The following is a 22,937-nucleotide window of genomic DNA, read 5'->3' as shown; positions in this document are numbered from 1 at the left end:
CAAGAGATAAATGAAGCATGATGAACCACTGTATCTTACACTACAGGCGTCCTTTCAAAGTTCAAAGATTGAATTGGAAGTATTTGTTCCTATAAATGAACAGTTTAGGAAGATTTCAATACTGCTTCTACAAGACAACAGAAAGCCTCATTATTTTATATCACATGTAGGAATACTAATAAAAGAGCCTGATTGGACTTCACCACTTTTGCGCAAAGACTACCTATAACCAGCTGTCATGTCGATCTAAGGCTGTGGTCAGAATTTACGGGGGGATGGGGAAGGGTCATTAAAAACTTTTGGTGTTCGAAGAAGGAGTCATGAAAATTCTGATGGTCTGAAAGGGGACTACGAAATAGTTAGCTCATGATTTGAACCAAATTAAACTTCAGGAGCAGTCGTTTACCGTGTACATTTGAAAATGTCTTATATCAGTGTATATCCTGGAGGACTACGGAAATGTTTGGGTTCATTTCAGGGGGGGGGCATGATATTTTTGAAAGCTTGAAGGGGGAATCTGCGAAAAAAAGATGACCAAGTATTTTCTCCCCACCCCCCCCCCCCCTCCCCGATGTAAATTCTGACCGCGGCTTAATCGAAATAAAAATAGGTTCTGTACTTAGTCTTGGCATTAGTAACACTGCCACACATGTCAAGTGGCCTCAAGAGCACTACACATTTGGAAACACAGTATTGTTGAGATTATCTTACCACTTTCTTGCTCTTCGTAACTTGATGTGCGATCCGTGGGTGCATCAACGAAAGTACAATCTAAAGCAATGACAAAAGAGAAAAACTTTTTGAGTTTGACATTTTATTTGACGATGATGATGATGATGATGATGATGACGATGACGATGACGATGACGATGACGATGACAATGATGATGATGGTGATGATGGTGGTGGTGGTGGTGGTGGTGGTGGTGGTGGTGATGGTCCCGGTGGTGATCGTCGTAGTGACGATTGTGGTGATGCTGCTGCTGCTGCTGGTGGTGGTGGTAGTAGTAGCTGGTAGTGGTGGTGGTGGTGGTGGTGGTGGTGGTGGTGGTGGCGGCGGCGGCGGCGAAGACATGGTACCGACAAAGGTAGTGGTAGTAGTACATGTTATGGTAGAGACAATGGCTTTGGTACTATTGTATACTACAATAAGTTGAGCATTATCATCATCGATATAGTTTGTAGCCTTGTTAAAGTAACATGAGATAGATGTGTTGTAACTACTGACAAATAAGTGTAAGAAAGCATGCGCAGAGGGATGTGTCTGGTTTTGAAATAGATATTCGAAACAAAGTGATTTGAATGCTAGTAAAAATTTAAAAAAAAGACAAGAGGTTCACGAAATAGTATAGTATTATTAGAAATGACTAACTTACTCAAATAAAAGATATCGGAACCATATATGACAACACTACAACATCACAGATATTTGGGTTGTCAAGGAAACCGGTCGCGACATTTTTGTTTGTATGTGTTTTGTTTTCCATTTGCTTTTGTTGTTGTGTTGTTGTTTTTGTGGTTTTTTTATGTTTTTTTGTTCCTCAAATAATATATTCAAGACATCTCATCCATCAAGAAAAAGTAAAACTCACCTCCTTGACCTTCTACTTTGTCATTGAGGTAAACCAAAACAAATATCAAATAACCTGGAATAGGAGAACATGTATGACGCTTACTATTGTGTTTATGAGCACCTGAATAATCAAAAATAAATCAAATTACAATATTTTTTAGGTCAATACAACATGATAACATGTATTCTTTACTTTCATTTGTGTGTGCATATAAATCCAACAAGAAACATTGCATTTTTAAAAGAAAAGGTTAAATGTTTTGTCTCATATTGTCAATATTTGATGAAAAACGTACAAAAAAATTGAATACTAGTTTCTTGGTTATCATGATTACAATAAGCAACATATTGATGTGATATATCTGTATATTGAAATAAAAAATAGTTAACGCAAATCACTGTCATTTTTCTATTTAGACAAATTTGCCCCGGAATAGACTTTGTACCAATAAAATAATTTCAAATCACCTGGGAGTTAAATAGAAAAAAACTATGACTATAGAAATTCGATAACTCATTCGTTTTTGATCTCTATAATTTATATGACTATCTCTATATGCAAGTACACATTCAATCCAATCCATGCGACTGATACACATCGGTTTTTGATTAAAAGATACTTCACTCATGCAGTGTCATTTCTTCAAAATATTTAGAACATTCAAAAGTATATTCTCACCCAGCTGCAAACCCAATCGAATACTGTATGAAGCAACATGTGTTCCAGAATTGCTACAGGAAAAAGCACATGCAAGTATTTTTGTTTAAAATGTGACACAAACGTCGTTGAAGACACGATTTGCCTTTTTCAAACAAAATCTTCTCGGCCAATCTCGTTAGGAAACAAAGTTCTGAGGTCGTTAGTCCATTTCAAACTAATTGCCAGTTGATCTGCCTGTCTGCCTGCCTGCCTGTCTAGCGCCTGTCTGCCTGTCTGCCTGTCTGCCTACCTACCTGCCTACCTGCTTGCCTGCCTGCTTGCCTGTCTGCCTGTCTGCCTGCCTGCCTGTCTGTATGTCTGTATGTTTGTTTGCCTGCCTATCAGTCTGTTTGCCTGCCTGTCAATCTGTTTGCCTGCCTGTCAGGCTGTCTGTCTGTTTGATTCCAAAAGATATATTAACATAATGTACATGACCCAGGTACTCTAGTACCTACATATATTCCCACTTCACATTTTCTTCGTACACCCAAACGCTCACAAATTTAGGGTAAAATGGAAAAAGAAGGATTTCATCAACGGAAATACTCAGAATCTTCACAGGGGAACACTTTAAATGATATTCTACACTTTACTTGTACTTTCTTTATGAATTTAATCATAAGTTCACATGCATTCGGGTCCGAGTTTCTCTGGCGAGTTGTCATTCTCTGAGTCAGTGTATCTCCACGGTTTTGACGTTTCAAATTGTGTTAGGAATGTTGTATTTCTAAGTTTTTAAAGTGTTCACCGGATAAACAAAATACACACGATGTCATTATATTTATAATGTGTGACACACACAATAAAACGCCAACGGTGGACAAAAGTATATCAAAGTTTCAACCCCCACCCCCTTCCTGGATCCACCGTTAAGAACCTTTTAGTTCCCCTAACATGTCCGACATAAAACCTCCTCAAATTTCCTTATTGCATGCGTAGCTCTCATTTTCTAACAGACAAAAGGTAAAGTGAATAGAAGCGGAATTCTGACATCACTGACGCGTACACGGAACTAGTTTTACATCAAGGAGGAAATCAATATAATATACGTGTGTTGAACAATATGAAGAGCACTTTAGTCGAGCCTGCTTGCAGACGGAGTAAGACGAATCTGGGTCCCGGCAATGTCCCCCCCCCCTCTCCAGGAGAAATGGGTGTCTATACACTGTGTTTGCAAGCAAGACTATGTATGTACTGAACTCAGAGTCACATAAAATAAGTAACAGGAAATTCAAATATTTCCCAAAGAAACGAAAGCAAGAATTAATGGCATCCATAATCGACATAGTTGTTGATATTATAAGACTACACGTCACACCTTACAGTAATATAACACGTTGACTTGTGCTCAGAATATCTGGACTCATCGAGATTAATGTTCATGGTACTCCTAGACATTTAGTATTCACTTACCGTGGAGACTTTTTTTGACAGCTTCCCATTTCGCTTGGCTTCACTGAGTTTACCAGCCCTGGCGCAATATGGACGAATTGTTACCAGTGTTACAGTAGTAACCAAGTGACCTTGGTGTGTTTTTACTGGTGGTTATAGCACAAATCTAAGACAACATATGAAATTCTCTCTAAAATCAGACCACACTATAGCCAGGAGCCCATCGACAACGTAAGTGGGTCGCGGCACTGTACTCCTACTTCGACACCAAACACGTTCCTGAGTCACCGCGAACAGACGCCTTACAGTTAAACAATACTAACAGTGGTGCTTGTTTGACTTTCATCGGGTAAAGTTAATGATTAAATTAAAATAACAGCTGATAAGATATTACTATTGTAAAACTATATACTGTACAAGGTCATATCCAGGTAAACCTGTCATACACAATGACAATAATGCTCGCCACTCTCACATCTATACAGCCCTACTATACCGCAACACCGTTTGACCCCAGGCTACATAGTTGACCTCCATGCTGTCGGTCTAACAGCAGAGATCATATGACAGAAAACGTTACACAAATTCAGACGATAGGTTACTGACATCATGGTGGCTAAGCCCCAACGCAAACAAATCGTAATATGTTTAAGGCGTGACTCAGGTTACAGTTACCAGTTACTTCAGTCATGAAGGATATGAAACACAACTTACAAATTGGACCGAAAATATAATGCAAGACAACTTAGTGAAGTGTCAATTAGTTAGCACATACGTTCCAAAATAGACTTGCCTCAAACAAATAAGGTTACGGTAGACTGAATTTCACTTTGACTTTTTTCCACACGCTTTATGAATAACGATAATAGCCTTTCGCCGTATCCAGGTGAGCTCTAATCATCAAAACCGATCCAGATTCAAACCCAATGGATATAGCCTCTATACTATCAAAACCGAGACGATGAAATCATCAACGGTGTCGCAAGGATCTCTAATCAGACATAAACAAACAAAGACTAGGCGAACAACTGACAAACATTAATGTGGATCAGATGCTAGCTAGTGACTAGCCTACATGTAGACTTGAAGGACTAACGCTACTAAACTATTGCCAATATCCAGACATTTTTTTTATTTTCGCACGTCCATCTCGTCTACTGATGCCCTCAAATTCATAATCTGTAACTTAACGATATTTTGTGCATTGACTACAGCTACAGTTGGACTACTTAGAGAGGAAGTATACATCAACTACCAACACTTGAGTATAGAATGATACATTTAATAGGTACATGTAATTGTATAGCCAGTCTGTCTGTCAGTCAGTCGGTCAGTCAGTCAGTCGGCAATTTGGCCGTGTAATCTTTCACCTCTTGCCAATGCAGGGAGATAACCCTCTTGTTTCGTCTGTTGAATACGTAGGCAAATATTTACCACGTGTCAATCTGGCTGACACAAGAACAAGTTTTAATCAAAGATATGGGTTGGTGTAAAATAAACGTTCGGCCACATACCATGGTGATATTTGAGTATTTTCATTTTTACAAATATTTTTTAGCTGTTTTTACCATTTGGTTCGTTCCTTTAACAACCCTCATTGACGTCGACATTTGTCATTTTTTGAATGTTATCACAAGTTGTCATATTATCACAATGACATTGACATATATTAAATATCTGGTCAATAAATAACGCACTGTCGTGGACTCAGCTTCAAGGCAATGTACATGTTGTTAGTAACGCGGCTTAATGGAACCATAGCAACGGGTGCTCACAACCACCTGTTGATTCCCTTAAAAATTATCAACACACTAATTTTCTAATTAGGTATTTTTTTGTCGTCACCATGTTTGGTTCCAATTTAATTACATCATGATTAACTGCATCACTATAATGAGTATCGAGTTGTCTGCCAATAAATAAAAAGAAAATTGCGACAACCATGACATTTTGGTATTTGTTCTAGAGGTGTGTTATCAATTAAAACATAAAAATGACGAGAACAAAGTGGTATTTCTTTACGGCGATTTATAGCGTTAGCTGTTAAAATTTATTCCTTAGCGACGTAAACATTTTTGGTCGTGACTTGAATTTGTGCCGAATATATTACAATCTTTCAAACTACATCAAACTACCAACAAGACAAAAACGAATTTAATGGAGGCGTGATGAAGTCTAAAATGATCTCGCGGTGAAAAAGATAATAATCATAAATGCCATTCCCTGATCATGCGACCATTTCTGTGGTTGAATAATCGTGCACGTGATGTAACCCTTAGTTATAGTTGAATAAAGTTCAGTAGTAACTTGCTTGTAAGAGACCTTCGGGCACTTCTTCCTCTCTCTCTCTTACAAACCAATCCCCCACAGATATGGCTACCAATAACCCAAAGCCAAAATTACAGACAAGTGTATGTTGTGTCAATGTCATATATTATATGATCGTAGGCTTTATCTATACAAATTGTTTAACAAATTGTTTGATTTAGATAAAGTCCTGCTCATTGACGTTTTTGTCCTGCTATTGTTCATGCTGTCAACCAAACAGTGAGGTTGTCAGTTCAGTTTTAAGGCAAACTTATTGACTAAGGTAGGGTACTGTGATTTATTGCTTATGACGCAGTTAAACATTATGTGTTTGGTTTGCAAAGTGACACGCATGAACGAAGTGTCTCTACAGAGAATGTCATTTTGGTTGACACCTAACTGCCACAAGATGGTTAGTAGCAATTCTAATGTCTGTACACCGTCGAAATATAATTGATAATATAGTCATATTTATATAATGTGGCTTACGTGACATTCAGCGTGATCAGCTGAAGCAGGGAAGAAACGCCCCACAATGGGCCAGGCCAAGAGTAAATAAACTTATCAAACACAGAATAGGGTTGGCCGCATAACATTGAATAATCGGCGTAAAGCATGACACTGGAGTATGGCATTACACCATATGAAAATGCATTCATCAGTGGTCGAGACATTTGAGTTATGTATAAACCATCGATTTATATTCGATTTCATTCCTGATTTAATATACTTTTCTTAAATCTATACATAGTGAACATGCTATTTATTCACTGTGCCCCGGTACACGACGAGACAGTGTCACTACTTGACACATACATGATAAAAATAACTCCTACTTTGCTGTACTTATACAATGTTTGTTTTCTATAAACGTGTCACTGTTTGTTCATGAATTATTGTTTCGATTTTTTTATACGCCTAATGACGTTGTTGCCGTTTCTGTCTGTTTGCGTTTCTGCTGTGGTAGTGAAAATTATGTTAATTATATCTCATAAGCCATATCTGTAATAAATGAGTACAAAACACTGGCGTATTATAAAGTAATATTGTTTATTGTGTAAACAAACCAATTTGTTATTTAGTATGACAGCGCACTTCGACACTTTTTGATGCACGTCCATTTGAGTGTATCAATCAATCAATCAATCAATCAATCACTTTATTGATCTTTCCTACCATTCTACATGTATACTTCGCTTGAATCCCTGCTAGTCCATGACTGGGTACTGCTTGTGTTCCCTTACTTGGGACAAATTGGGCGCTATTCTCGAACATTGACTATTGGAAGTTAGTTTACATTTGAGATACAGGGAACAGGGAACTTATGTTCACCATCAATTTGATCATGGCTGTCTACTTGAAACCTTTGCCAAGCCCTTGTTTGGAACTCAAAACATATCAAAAGATTAATAAATGTGTTATATTTACTAATCTTAAATGTTTGTTATTGTACGTACAATGACAAACCTTTTTTACACATTTTTTTTAGCCTTTTTGCAATGTACTGAGTGACAAACACAAACTTTGTCAATGTGTCACATTGATTTTTCAAGTAGGAAGCCATGATAAAATTGTTTAATAATTTTTTTTTAAAAATCCAAAATAAATACCCAGTCCTCATTCATATTGCCGCTTGAATTTATCAAAGCTACCGCTCAGTTTAGGAATGCGGACGAAAATGTCAAACCCTTCAAATTTGATAACAACTAAGGATTGTTGACGTTACATTGTGGTCATATTTATTTTTGTACAATTATATCCTGCCATTTATTATTTGTCCTCGACTATCCAAATACCAAAGTGTCGCGGCTGTCGCAATTGTCTTGAAATTTATTAGCGGCCAATTTGATAATTCGTATGTGAGTGAAATATCTGTTGTCAAACATGGTTGTTAGGCAAGTTTGGAGAATTGTGAACATTAAGAGGTCAGCATAAATAACACATTCCTATTCAGTTTTGACAGTTTTAATGTTTTACAATATAAAAGGCCTTGAGGGGTAAATACAATCAACAGGTGGTTCGTACGATGTTGTTGTCACGGTAACATTACAAACAAAAAATAAATATCTACACGTTCTTCTTTATTTGTACACTATAAAGCCAGAAGGATTACAGCTATAGGCTGTATATAATGTGGTTAAACCAACAACAGTATATCATGCAGAAAAAACGAAGTAATGTATTAGTAAGAATTTGGGGGCGCACTGCAATTTAAAACGTCCATATCATGAGCTGATCGTAGTTATAGACGAGTATACTTTTGACTTTATAGGGTGAACCGCCGTGAGTAACCTTTGAACTTTGTGCTCATGTAGCATCGTTGTACTCTACATTCTGCCTTGATTGTTGTGATTATTATGGGTAAAAGCATGTTATAGAAATTTTCTCATAAGATATTTACTGTACTTTGGGGAATATTTCGAGGTTGCCGGTAGCATGCCATCTTTGCATTGTGTTTAACATAACATAAAGTCCTATGTTAAGTTGCTCTTGGGATTTTGCCCTCAAAACCCTTACTCCAAGGCCAAGAGATGTTTTTCTAGTGACTCACTATACAATTAGGCCATCGTATTGATATTCTGTACACTCCATATCAGCGTCTGGGGATTCTGACGTTTAGGCCTTGTGGCCATATTCGAACCCATTTACTATTTTTTTTCACTCATTTTTTCTTATCAAATCGAAAAAAATATTTGTATCTCCCTATCATTTCTTACTACTGTTTGAACCTTCGTTCTATATTGTAGTGAACTGCCTAAAATGCATCTAAGTGAACTAGGTGAAATATATCTAAGGTTGATCGTAAACTAATCAGCAAATATTAAAATTGAGTATTTAGTAATTAGGACGGTTTGAACAAATGTGATTGCGTTCAAGAAATTTCACGTAAACTTTTACACATTTATATGAATGCCATGAAAATCACCTTATTACTGCGTACACATTAGTTGTGATGAGTGGAAAGAAGCCGAAAAATCTTGTGACGAATATAATCTCTAAGTCATATACTTAAACGCTTTGGCATATTGATCCGATTGCGTACACGTACAGCGCCCTCAATCATATTGTTTGTTTCTCTAAGATCATTTATTTACTACTTGGCAGACTATCAAAGTCTGCATGTTAAACATTTAAATAGAGATCTCTTTCTAAATCCCACATTCTACTCCATCAATTATTACGTTACGTAGGTTGAATAAAATCCGTGTACTGTGTACCTTAGATTCAATTTGGTCATGAAACATGGATTGATCGTGTGTGTGGCTAATTATTTTAATCCAATCCAACATCGAGTCACTTAGCGTCAAGCTCAATGAATGTTAATGAAAAATGGACCAAATGTGTATATCTAAGGTTAAAGTAATTATCACAGTACACAATAGAGGTATACCTACGCATCTGTTTAATGTGTGACATCTTGACTGTCGTTTAGAAATGCTAGCAATAATATATTGCTAGAAACCAAATACACCACTTTTCATTTCATTTCCTCAACATAGTACTAGTATATACTTTATTCAAGAAAACTCCAACATATTCACACTTAAAATCAAGAAAAAAAGTCAGGTGTCACCATACATATTTTTGAAATACATCTCATACTATCTTCATAAGTAGACCATTTTAGAATCCAATATGGCTGCCGAATATTTTTGGGGTAGGGGGGGGGGGTGTAGGAATTATTTCCATGAAAATAAGACGGTGAACCCACAAATTTATTTAGGTTTTTTTCAAAAGGATCAGGAAGAAACTTTCACATGGTAAAGTTGGAGAGAATTGAAGAATTTTCACGGAAATGAGTTCCCTTCTACCTTAATGTTAAAAGTTCCATGTTGAAAAGCTAAGTAACTAATCAAAATACATGGCGGGCGAAAAACGGGAAAGATTTATCAAATTAATTTTTTTTTAAGTGTTGAACTCATCTAATTAACTAATTATAAGTGCATAGCACCATATTCAATCCAGACTTTACATAAATAAACAAGAATGGGACAAAGTTTAATATTTTCTCACTAAAAAGGAAGTCGCCACACGTCATTGTTGCTATAATATAGCTGTAGCTTATTATTTGTTTTGACTGATTGGCCGTTTTGCGGCGAATGTCTAAGGTGTTGTAGCTATCAGCAAAACTGCCATTTCAATTGATGATACAGTATAGTAGTTGTGATAGACGCCATCTGGTGTTCATAACTTGATGACGTATCATTTTCATTATTATAATGTAAACGTCTAACAGGGCTGAGTCCTGCGTTTGGTGAACTCAGTTCATTCGAGGCGCTCATTTTAACTGAACGTTACAGCCCACTGCCAGCTTACTGTCGGCCTTTATCACCATGGGTATAGCAATGGATCAAATGGCAGTGTTGTATTTTGCTTTGTCGCTGATAACTGTGTTTATTTCCAGCGAGGGTAAGTTATAAAGAGTTGAGATAATTTTTAGCAAGAATACACTCTCATTACCACGTATGTTCTTGAAGATTAAGTTAACATGGACAGCACTGTTGCACTGACAGTAACAGTGTGTGTATTTCATAATTTTACAAATAGTATATACATTCGGATTTTTGAAACTAGCTGACATTTTGTCAGTGATATGTGTGTATTATGATAAAATGGTTTTTGTCACGATTAGCTGGTATGGGAATACTCATGTCATACAGTCGCATTCTTTAGTTCTGTGTTGTGTTGTGTTGTGTTGTGTTGTGTTGTGTTGTGTTGTGTTGTGTTGTGTTGTGCTATGTGTGTTGTGTTTTGTTTTGTTGTGTTGTGTTGTGTTGTGTTTTGTTGTGTTGTGTTGTGTTGTGTTGTGTTGTGTTGTGTTGTGTTGTGTTGTTTCCCAACTCTTTTTTCCTCTTCGCTCATTCATGTTAATATGCCACAGACCCCTAGTACATGTCGCGATCGTTTAAAAATTTAATTACCTAACCGAGCAGTCAAATTGAAATAGCATCCACAAGAGACTCTTCTCGTATTTTAATCGATTACAAGCCTTCCATTTGAAAAAAGAACACGGATTGTATTTCGAAACGAAGCTTAAAGCACACCCAGTTAAGTTTACCTTTTGCGCAATGACGCTGCCTCAGTACTTTGCCAAACATTCCTTCGCTAAACACGTTTACTAACAAAATATTCTCATCACGCATGGTAACGTAAATGAGTTAAATGTTGATGGAGTAAGAATGATCTAGGAGATGGCAACCGTTGATCAGTGTTATTAGCGATCGAACACAGCTCAGACGTCTTAATTGAGATATCTAATGATAAATGACCACCAAACTCGAGCCAACTAACTCTGTCCGCATTCGACGTATTTATTTTACCGCTGTACCATTTGCTGACAAAATACAACCCTTGCAGTAGTTGTCAACTGCTGCCGCTCAGATCACAACGTCGTTTTTTATCTGTAATAGACGATCAAACTGGATTTGAAGGTGCCGCCTGCTCCTTATCACACTATTAAACCGACGTGTAATGATATTAATAAAACCAATAGCGGGTGCCTTTGATGTAGATCAGAGTGCTTTCATCAGTTTGTTTATGTCCAAGTGATATAGTAAGGGACCTTAAGACTAATTTTTTTCAAAGACTTCAAGAGCTGCTGAAAACATAATGTGGACCTAAATCAGAGGCATTCACGATTGGTTTGTATCAATATGTATCAGTTTCATGGTGTGGTTAGATAGGAAGGAGATATTTTGGCACCTTCAAAGAGCTAATTGTCCACCGTTGGTAACATAAAACGTACAATAATAACACCTTTTTACACATTTTAGCTTTTTGCAATTTATTGAGTTACAAACACAGACTTAGTAAATGTTGTTTCATATTGAGTTTTCAAATAGGAAGCCATGATATAATTGTTTTGTGAATTAAAAATCCCCCCAAAATGAGAAATACTTATATCTATGTGGCCACTTCAATAAAAGATATAAACTCTCCTTTTGCAGTATACTATAAAGCCGCCAACAGCCACGGCACTATTGATGTTGTTTCAAATTCCATCATCATTGCAGCAGACATCGTTAAATACGCCGTAACATGTCATTGTAAGGTCGTTATTGAAATTAATCGTACCTATGCTATATGTCATGATGTACACGTACCTGTAACGGTACAAGTGTTATCACACTATACTTCATAGAGTTATCACACTGTTACAGTCCGGTATCACACCGATAAAGTGAGTTATAACATTACTACGGCACATTATCGCATTATTATTGTGAATTATTACAGTACGACAACACTACTGAAGTGAGATACCACACTGCCATAGTAAGTTAACACACCACGACTGTGAATTATCGAACCGTGCTACCGAGTTATCGCACTACTGCAGGGAGTTATCACACTACTAAAGTGAGATACCACACTGCCATAGTAAGTTAACACACAACAACTACGAATTATCAAACCGTGCTACCGAGTTATCGCACTACTGCAGGGAGTTATCACAAAACTACATGAAGCTAGCCTAAACGAATGTGAAAATTAATGAAAAAAGTCATATTTTCATTATTCATCCATACTATAGCAAAACGCGTGTCCCGAATGACTAATGGTACATGGTCATCGTGTTAACCATCACAAGAAATATCATGCTGGGAATCAGTTACAGTCTCGAGAGAATTTATGTTGATAGATGTAAAAAAATTATAATTAAACTTTGAGTCAAGATGTCGCATTCCAGATATGTAATACATTTAAGACCTTATCTCGACAGCACATTGAACTCGTGTCATTCACAAGAATCCAGGATGTCATTTACTTGCACAGTTATGTATAGTTATACGATATAACGTTATTAATCTAATAGGACCTTGATTTAATCTAACAAGGCGTTAGCTACGAAACTTGCTCTCTTCCTGTTTCAAAAGAAAGACCATTACGAGTCTCTAGGTAGAAAAGTCATTACAGGTACAGAAATACTACCAAACTAGAGAAAGCATAGACTTTGCACGATGTTTGTTAAAGTGACCATATGGATAAGTATTAGGTATTTATTTTGGATTTTTAATTTATAAAACAATTATAACATACAACATTATATTTCAAGCTACGAATTACACAAAACAAATTCAAACACAATCACATAAAATGTATCAACTTTACCTCAGTAAGTTTGATAGTACAATAACAGACACATAGCAATATTAAAATTTTCTTTTATAATTCAACGTATCGCTCATTTCGGTTTGCCTGCTAAATGTATTCAATTTAATCAGTTGAATTCATTTTATTCTGAGTTGGGGGAGGGGCATTATTATTGGCACCAAACAAAGTTTAATGATAACATTTGAGGGGGAGGGGGTGGGGGTTCAATGGTTGTATTCAGTTTTCACATACCTATAAATTCTCGGTAGTTACTACTGATGAAAAGGCCGTCCGCATTTTCCAGAACCTGTCAACTTAACAACGACGTGATAATTGAGAACCGACTTTTTATCGATTTGCTATAATTATACATAACTAATCTCGTAGCTTGCCAATGTCTGTTAAAATCACGAATCCACTTCGTGACCCGTTCATTGCATGACCAATCAAAAGTAAGGCAATCAATAAAATGTTGGAGAACTCTGGGTTTTTTTGTTGAAATATCAGTTATCATTTATGTCAAACAAAGGAATGCAGTAATTACATGTTGTCAGTCTAGAGTTTGATTTACTGATACAGTTTAAAATCCATGTAAACACTTTTTCTTCAGACAGGTTTTTTTTCAAGTATCTAAATTCAGAAATTCGAAAATTCAATACAGTCATTACTTGTAACACCAGCTGTAGTGCACAAGTGTGGAAGCAGAACCCTGAATTGTTCGGTAGGGTCAAACTTAGCAACACCCTTTGTATGTACAGACTGTAATTGGTTAATGTTTAATCAAACCCAACTATGCAGGGCGAATTTGGACCAAGCTAAGCCTTTGGCCAATGACAACGCCATTAAATTATATGACCACCTGCATTAAGTATTACCATGGTTACCAGTAGTGGGATGTACGTAGTCTTGACATAGGAGAAACCGGGAAGAGAGCAAACATTTGTACCTCTAACGCACATTCCTACATGTCCCTCCTGTCTTGGAATGCTGTAGAATTAGCCCATCCTTCAAAACGTAGACATGCGTATAATAGAGACTCGAATATATATTCCTAAATCTAAGTTTCTAAAATGTGCAGATTGCTCAATTCATGCACCTCAACTTTATCTTTCAACACAACACCATTTTGAGAGAGCCTTATGTAAAGGGAAACCTTCAGATTTTTATTCTTGTAAACATACATTGTCAAAATGCAAACGTATGAACTATTACTGTCATACATGCTGCTCTCTAAATTTATAGTTACCAAATTAAGTTTACCAAACTATATGAAAGTTGAAGCTACATACTTCAAATATGGCCTAATTTCCGAAAATCATCAATTATGCAAATGAATTATTAAGATTATACGTTACATCAAAGTCTTTTATTGGACACTTGCGCTTTCTTATTGTTGACGTATGTACTAATAGTCTATAAGGTATAAGGAATATGAAGTGTGCATTCTTTAGATGTACAATAAATACCGAAAATCATTAATTATGCAAATGACTTATATTCCTATGATGTTTACTAAAACTAATCAGTTTTCCATTAGCATAAGGAAGATATGTCGCAGGTTTCATTTGTATTATTATAAATGCAGTAATATTTGCGTTAGCAGGTAAATAGCCTTTACTTGTGAGAATGAGATTTGTTATGACATTAGTAACATCATTAACACTAAATTCTACCCACATTCTACTGTCTCTTACTGCAGTTATCCATGCCAAAATTAATAAGCATATGTACACCTCATTAAATTTCATAACGATAGCATATACACTTAAGCTTGTTCGTTTGTGTACCTTCATTAGCACGACACTGGACAATTTACGGTAAAGGGCTCTTGGGATTAGATGTTTTATAAGGTAATAAACTGATGTATTTCCTGTATTTAAAGCCTCTATCAAGTGATTAACATAGCTAGTCAGTTCGAGACTAGTTATTGGGAAGCAAGCTAGATTATATTTGGACTGGCTGGTGTCACAGTTCACTAGTTTTTTTTTATTATACCATCGCTTTCTATAGCCTCCTGTGATTGGCTTAGATCAAGTCACATGTTGTAAATTAGTTACCACGTGACCTAAATTTAGATACTATAGGCACAAATAATTTTTACTGGCCCTTGGGCACTGCCACTAGTTTTACAAGATTGCGAATTCAGTCTCCAAAATCTGTTTGAATTTACCAAATAAAATGGCAAGATATCTGATTCACACTGAGAAAAAAAAACTTTAAAAACTTGTTGACAGCAAAGATATCGATGCAAAGAAACCCAAACGATAGTGGGACAACACTCGTAGAAATCTGGAATAGATCTATGTTCGGGCGTGTCTATGGAGGGCTGAAAGGAACTACGATCAATTGCACTTAACTGACTACGCTATACGAATGTTAGTTAATATATCATTTCATGTACCACACTCGCTCACAATTTCCTGTTGTTGACTTTACAGTGCAGTGTACATGTAGTTAATTTAAAAATTACGTGTTGGTAACTAAAAAGATTACAATCGCAACCAACCATGTGATTCACAGCTGAAGAAGTCATTATGTTACTGACATAAACAGTTCTTGATTATTTGCAAGTCTATAGTTGTGTGCCACAATTAGTACATGCCTCAATGTACACATCTAGCAATTATTTTAGACAGGGACATCCGGGTTACATACCGGACAGGAGACGTACATATTGCCCACGGGCAATACATAATGGGAAACCGTACCTCGTATAAATTACGATATTTAGTAGACGCTCTCAACTTTTGTCAATCTACTTACAGTACCAGACGAAAAATCATATACAAAAAATCGATATAAAATATTAACCATATAAAAGTTCACTGGGCATGTAAATAGAAATATTACAACCCAAGTGTGGACCTTTGAGCCTTCCGATCAGGCCATTATCCGCCATTCTCACGCTGGGCAGATTATCATGCACAAATACCCGTATTTGGACAGTAATATACGGTGTTTTTTTGTTAATCAGTTTGTTTTTGTAGCTTTTTAAGAGAAACGTAAACTTGTATATCTGAGCTGAAGAGAATAAGGAGTTTTTTCGTTTGGATGGACAGGATACTAGAACTTCATTCTTTCATTCCAGAAGGCACAAAATATTTTAGAGAATACTATTTCCGTGTCTGTTATGGTAATATAATAGCTAGTTATATTTACCGCTAATTCATTTTTCTAGCATGCTGAAAACCACACAAATATGGATAAGCATATACCAGCAAATGCTTTATGAGATAGAATTGGTGAATTCATATGATTACAATAAGTGTGCACCCGGAAATAAAGACTCTGTGCATAGAAATTGCCCCCGTTAATTTTCAATATTTCCGTTTAAACGCAAAAAAGATATTCTATCATTATTTGAAATGACAGGTACCTGAACATTTGTACTGTTTTGTGTTTGCTTTAATTAATTAAATACATGTAATTCATCATGGTATTCTTATGTTGACATTTTCATTTCCTTTGCTGCATTAACTGAAGTTACATTTGATAGTCAACAGCAGTCAAAGTACTTGTGATGGGTTAATTAACCGTTTCCGAATTATCATCTTCTAACCTACGTTCATCTTTAACCAGCAACCGGACGTCTTGCACTGTGATGACCAGCTTTCTAAATTACTAAAACGAACGGCGTCTGTGGCGTTATTAAAAGTACATGTACAGATTATACAGTTCGTTAGTGAACTCACTTTCATCTCAATCACGGTGTCAGTCTAACACTGCAATAATACTGTCACGTCCTCAAACTACGTAGAATACAACCGACATTTACGGCGGTAAAATACAGTTCGTGACTGCACTCCCAATGTTGTACTTCCGTACAAGTACGTTCGACCAACCTTTTTCATTCAAAGTCTGCTTAATATTACTCAGTGGAAAGACACCAATATTATCTTTATTGTCGAATGATGGCCGGTGGGCCTATTCTTATGAAATAAAAATGAAATTCCGTAAAAGGGTGCTACAAAGAGTGTCGATAAAACAATATTTTGAGAAATACATTTTATGAAGCAAGAAATTGTAGAAGAGTGGCCCGAATATGCAATTGTTACACAATTGTATTCAAGCTGGGGAGTTTGAATTAGATCATAATATGTTACTACTTTAGGGATATATAGGTATATTTGTTAAACTCCCTAGCAAAATCATGATTTGTATAGTCTCCAATGAGGGGACACTGATGTAGACGTCTCCTAATTTGTCCCAACTTATAACATATTGTCCAGGGAGAGTAAAGTGAGACTAATGACTTATTTTACTTTTTCTCTGTTAACTCAGCTTGTGAGATATTGTCTTCTGTTTCACATGTAGCAGACGTTGCCAATATGCTAATTTTAGGAAATACACATGTATTAAGAATGTGTTATTAAAACTTTATGTTGAAAATTATAGTCATATCTATAGGATGAAAAAATACCTTGCACAGAAGTTTTTGATACTTGTCAATTATGTTTTAGTGCAGGTGCATCTTTTACATTTTGATGGCAGGCTGAGATGAACCTTTTCCAACTCTTTTTTTTTAACTTCCAAGAGCTGCAAATGTAAAATGTTGTCTGTCATATTTGTCTGTCATTTAATACTAGTAAGAATTTACATGAAAAAGTTACATATCATTATGATAACAACAAACCAAAACACAGTCATGTCACAAAGAATATTTTCAGTACAGTGTAAAGGTAATTTCATACATTAAATGAACCAAGTATCAGTAGATAGTAGTGTACATGAAAGACACTGGTATTTTCAGACAAAAAACAATCTGTACCACTCAATTCGCCCATTTCAATTTATCATTACATTAACAGTTTATTATTATTAAAAGAAAATTAAAATTTGACTGTTTTTGTTTTTCATTTTACTAACTTGTGAGCAACTGTTGTTTGTAGCTGCTGCTGTTGTTGTTGTTGTTGTTGTTGTTGTTGTTGTTGTTGTTGTTGTTGTTGTTGTTGTTGTTGTTGTTGTTGTTGAAAAAAGGAAGACCAACATTTTAAAAGCTTATTTTCCCATGTGTGAAAAGTCATGATGTCAATCTATTTTCAGGTACCCCCCCTACAACCCATAACATTTTTTCAGGTATCACACACTATCCATATATTTTCAAGTCCCCCCCCCCAACAAGTTTTTGTGAAAGCAGCCTAATTGTAGAAACTGTCTCCAACAACTGTTACAGTACAATTAATCTTTTCAACACATCGTACACTTATTTGCCTGGGTATTTAAAGGGAACACCACCTCAAGAAATAATAATTTTCATAAACTATGGGTTCTGGAGAGTTATTTCATGGTTTTTACATCACCTACAGTTACTTGCGCTTTCAAATAAAGATCACATTGATCTTGTGCCTTTAATATAGGGTATCTTTGCTGTGGGCCATTGCGTCATGGGAGTAAGCGGTAATAATATATTCATTGTTTAAAGATGAATATTCATGAGAGATGTTTCACTGCATGGCATAAGCACTGAGGAGTCATGACTATCCATTGCGCAACCATGAATGTATTATTTCTGGTTACTCGAATCATAATTTTGAAGCTTTTTGTAAATTCGACGGGCCAACTTCATTATTTGTCACGTGAGCCTGCAAATTTGGTTGTCATATACTTTGTATATAATAATTATTAGTCTTTTAGACAGACATGCGTCACTCGTTTGTGCTACTATTTTGTTTCTTTTTTTATTAATATAATACGAATATTGCTATATATTTATTTGTGGAATTTTAACATAGTTGTACAATTGTGCTAAAATGCAACTCGATATGGGAAAAAGACACAAATTATTAGTAATTATAAAGTGGGCAATTCCTTGCATCTTCATTTACCCCCAGACCGTTATATACTGGTCTGAGGTTGACCCGAGGTCACATATGTACTGATAAAGAGGCAACATGAATTCGATAGACAATCATCATCTTAATATATTTCAAATGATGAAGGCTGCTGACAATTATATACATTAGGGCTGTCAATAAAAGAGACCTGTGTCGGGAGAGGTTAACGATTAATTACAACAAATATTGAACTTTTCATAATGTTATTAGTTTTGGTATTTTAGCTCCCGAAAGCATGCTCATGTTTTGTTTTTATCTATATGTCTGTCAATCTATCTGTCTATCTGCCCGCCTGTCTGTTTTTCTGTCTATGCCTGCTGGCATGTGTGCCTGTGTGCCTGTGTGCCTGTGTGCCTGTCTGTCTGTCTGTGTCTGTGTGTGTGTCTGTCTGTCTGTCTGTCTCTGTGTGTGTGTCTGTGTGTCTGTCTGTCTGTCTGTCTGTCTTTCTGCCTGTCTGTCTGTATCTATCTATCTATCTGTCTGTCTGTCTGTCTGTCTGTCTGTCTGTCTGTCAGTCTGCCTCACTATTTTCTCAAGACTCATCAATTGAAATGAAAACATAAATCTATTTCAAGTACTTCAAATGCTGACGTGGATTACAATTTGTGTGAGAAGAATCTTGTTTGGTAGAGTTGTGGCAAAAGTTGGCCCTAAACGAAGGAATGATTCTTTCCAATCCTTGGCTTTACTTAAGATAACACTAATGTGAAAACCTGGGATTGAATCATGTGCCTTTTGAATATTTAATGTCACCCATGTCTAATTCTCAGATCATTAATACATTCTGATCACTTGATATAAAGGGGCAAATTGGTTTACAATATCATAAATAGGTGATAAAAATGAGTATTTATGACAAATAGAGTCGATAGTTATTGAATTACACACACACGCACATACATACATACATACATACATACATACATACATACATACATACATACATACATACATACATACATACATACATACATACAAATGCGGTGAGATCGTTTTTTTTAAACAGTTCTTATTTCCTATGCCAGACCTATGAATAACAAAATATTCTGAAATATTCAATTAATAATACTTTAATAATACTTTATTTTAATGAGGGCAAAAATAGTTGACGAAGCAACTAATCGAGTTTTGTCCTCAGAGAAAAAAACAACAATAAAGCAAAACAAAACAAAACAAAAACATACATATCACACAAATCCGGAGAAGTGTTTAACTAAATTCGGAAACTAAATTACTCACAAATCTTTGAAGAAAGAACAAAATGGTATACATCAACTAATACTGGCTAAGAAGATGGCTCTTGAAATTAGCTTTGAACGTACTCCGACTTCGAGTGTCTCTGGAAGGGATAGAGTTCCAAATTTTGGCCCCAATGAACTTTGTGCTAAATTGACCGTAATTATTTTTGTATTTTGGGATGCTTAAATCATTTCGCTTATGTCGCCTGTGACCTATCTTGGAAAATAAATTTGAGAAGTATGGCGGAACTCTGCCATTGATCACATCGTGAACAAAAATCCCTATTTGGTAATCACGTTGCTTGTATATATCTAGTATTTGGAGGCGTTTAAATAAGGGGGGAGAGTGGGTGTTGTAACTACTGAAGGTAATTATGCGAGCAATTTTCTTTTGGACGATTAGTATATCTTTGAGGTAAGACTGATATGTACAGCCCCCATACTTCCAGTCCATATGACAGATGGGGAAGAACAAGTGTATTATATGTCATCAAAAGAATTGTCCTCCTTTCTCATACCAAGTAATGTTCTAAAATCGATATGTTATTTAATACCTCAGACACCACTAACTTTACAAATACATGCCACAGACGGGCACAGTACAATGAGAAACAATACACGTAAAGTAATCTGTACTTAACTAAAAAACGAACGCTAAAATTGCGTATCCATTTTACTACTTTGGCCATTAACATCAACAGTATCGCATATCATAGAATTCAGGAAGACCCCTGGCCACAACTGTTTTCTGACCTTTCCTTAGATGAAAGAAAGAGGGGTATAGTTCACCCCCACCCCCACCCCCACCCCCACTCCCACATACACACAAGCACAAGCACCACCAGTTTGATCCTGTCCAAGCTATGATTCCTACAGTTACTGCTTTAAAACGAAATTTTAAATAATCGCGAGGACTAAATAACTTTCAGGGGGTGATTATTTAACTCCATACACATGATTACAAGCCAAAATATAATTTTTACTTCAGCATGACTCTGCCGACTAGTACTTAAGTCTATCAAATTGCACACTATCCTCACTCACCTATAACTTTCGTATTGGATCGTTCAGACGTGTCGAGCTCATAATGTTTGTCGCTCTGAAATTATAAAGACAACCCATCAACGCTGGAGACTGCACTGTTGATTCCTTTCATGCATGTTCTTTCGCGTATATATATAACATACTAAACTACCTGCTAAACTTCTTTGTGTTTTGTGTAATAGTGCGTAGCCTTTGTTTAGTATGAACATATTTTTAACCTGTGCCAACCCACAAACATTAACAACGTATGTGTTTGTGTTTTTTACCTTTATTGACGATGAACACTCTCAGGACATGAAATGCACAAATCTATCTTTACCATGGCACGTTCCTCAATGTTTGCAAAGAATGAGCATATACATAATTATATATATACACTGAATGTTGTTGCTACCTGCTTAAAACGAAAAACAAGAAGTATTTTTGGATTTCATCAGGCCATAGACAGTGACTGTCTATGATCAGACCCATGATACATAATATTTCGTTTACTAATGAGAGGTTATACTGCAACCAGAGTACAACGTCCAAATGGTATATATTTCACTTACTTTGTTCAGGTAAAAAAACGACTGACATGTATCTTATTTAAACCAGCTGCCAAAATTAATTGACGTATCATGTTTCGTATATTATGCTTTGTTCAGAATATACATATGGGAAGAGTCATCCTGCTAAAAAGTAAAGCCTAATTGCCACATTTGTATATTTAATCAACGTGCGTGTATGTATGTATGTATGTATGTATGTATGTATGTATGTATGTATGTATGTATGTATGTATGTATGTATGTATGTGTGTGTGTGTATGTGTATGTGTGTGCTAACATTTTACTTTCCTATAGTCCATTGAGTGTGCGTAAAGAAAGAACAGCAGACGTACGTAGGGATGGTACGGTACGAGAATGAATATATATATATTAATGTTTGTATCCTATGTGGAAAACATTATGTACAGGGATTAGATGTTTCGTGTAAAGAAAGATACCAAAGACACAATACACAATGGATAATAACTGAAACTGAACATAGCGATAACTTATACAATGATACTCTGTTATGTTAGGTGCAGCCCATCGATTTTGTAGTCTAGCTGGAAAGATTGCAAATAAAACAGCAGATACTCTCTAGTACTGTCTAATCTGTGTGGAAAATTCTATTTGAAATACAGTAAATCTTTTCGAAGGTTGACTTGGAAGAGGTTCTGGCAGAAAAGATTAATGGGACAATCCGATATTATAGTTAGGAGTAGGTAGCAGAGAGATTCAAAGCACTGGCGAGGAGAAGGGATTTTGGGGAAGTAAAACTTACCAGTATAGACGCTAGTCAGATGGCACTTTAGACCTTATTACGGGGGACCTACGAACAAGTTAACTTTCACCTGCCATCCTTAGCTGCCTAAATTATTCACAACAGTATGTAGGAATAACTTCTAAACCTAAAAACTATTTTGACAATAATTTCGATAGATTGACTCGCTGGCAGGTACATTCAGATTGCATTCTTAATATAATTCATAAACAACAATGCGACTGAAAACCGTCAATTATACATAAAAGTTATTTTTCACCATAGTGTCGACATGATGTTACACAATGATAACATATGGTATCCAGCGTTGATCATACTTTATGACTACAAATATGTCAAACTTTCACTTTTATATATTAAACCACAATTATTATTTACGATTTGGCACGCATTGTTTTGTACTTTTTCGTTTGGGCCAACTATTAATAAAATAGTGAGAGCGC

The 22,937-nt window shown here is 35.9% G+C and overlaps 1 protein-coding gene across 1 annotated transcript in view; it reads right to left on the bottom strand.

Annotated features, from left to right (window-relative positions):
- Positions 1 to 22,937, bottom strand: part of LOC144452477 (cadherin-23-like) — a 53,192-nt gene that overhangs the window by 24,108 nt on the left and 6,147 nt on the right. Inside the window, exons 2-3 of the mRNA XM_078143575.1 lie at positions 1,593 to 1,694; positions 712 to 771 (exon numbers count right to left, since the gene is read on the bottom strand). Coding sequence (XP_077999701.1) covers positions 712 to 771; positions 1,593 to 1,694 — 162 coding nt within the window. The remainder of the gene's footprint in view (positions 1 to 711; positions 772 to 1,592; positions 1,695 to 22,937) is intronic.

Source organism: Glandiceps talaboti, chromosome 22 (genome assembly GCF_964340395.1).
Source record: "Glandiceps talaboti chromosome 22, keGlaTala1.1, whole genome shotgun sequence".
NCBI lineage: Eukaryota > Metazoa > Hemichordata > Enteropneusta > Spengelidae > Glandiceps > Glandiceps talaboti.
Note: the sequence above shows the minus strand (reverse complement) of the source record. Positions and strands in the feature narration are given on the sequence as shown.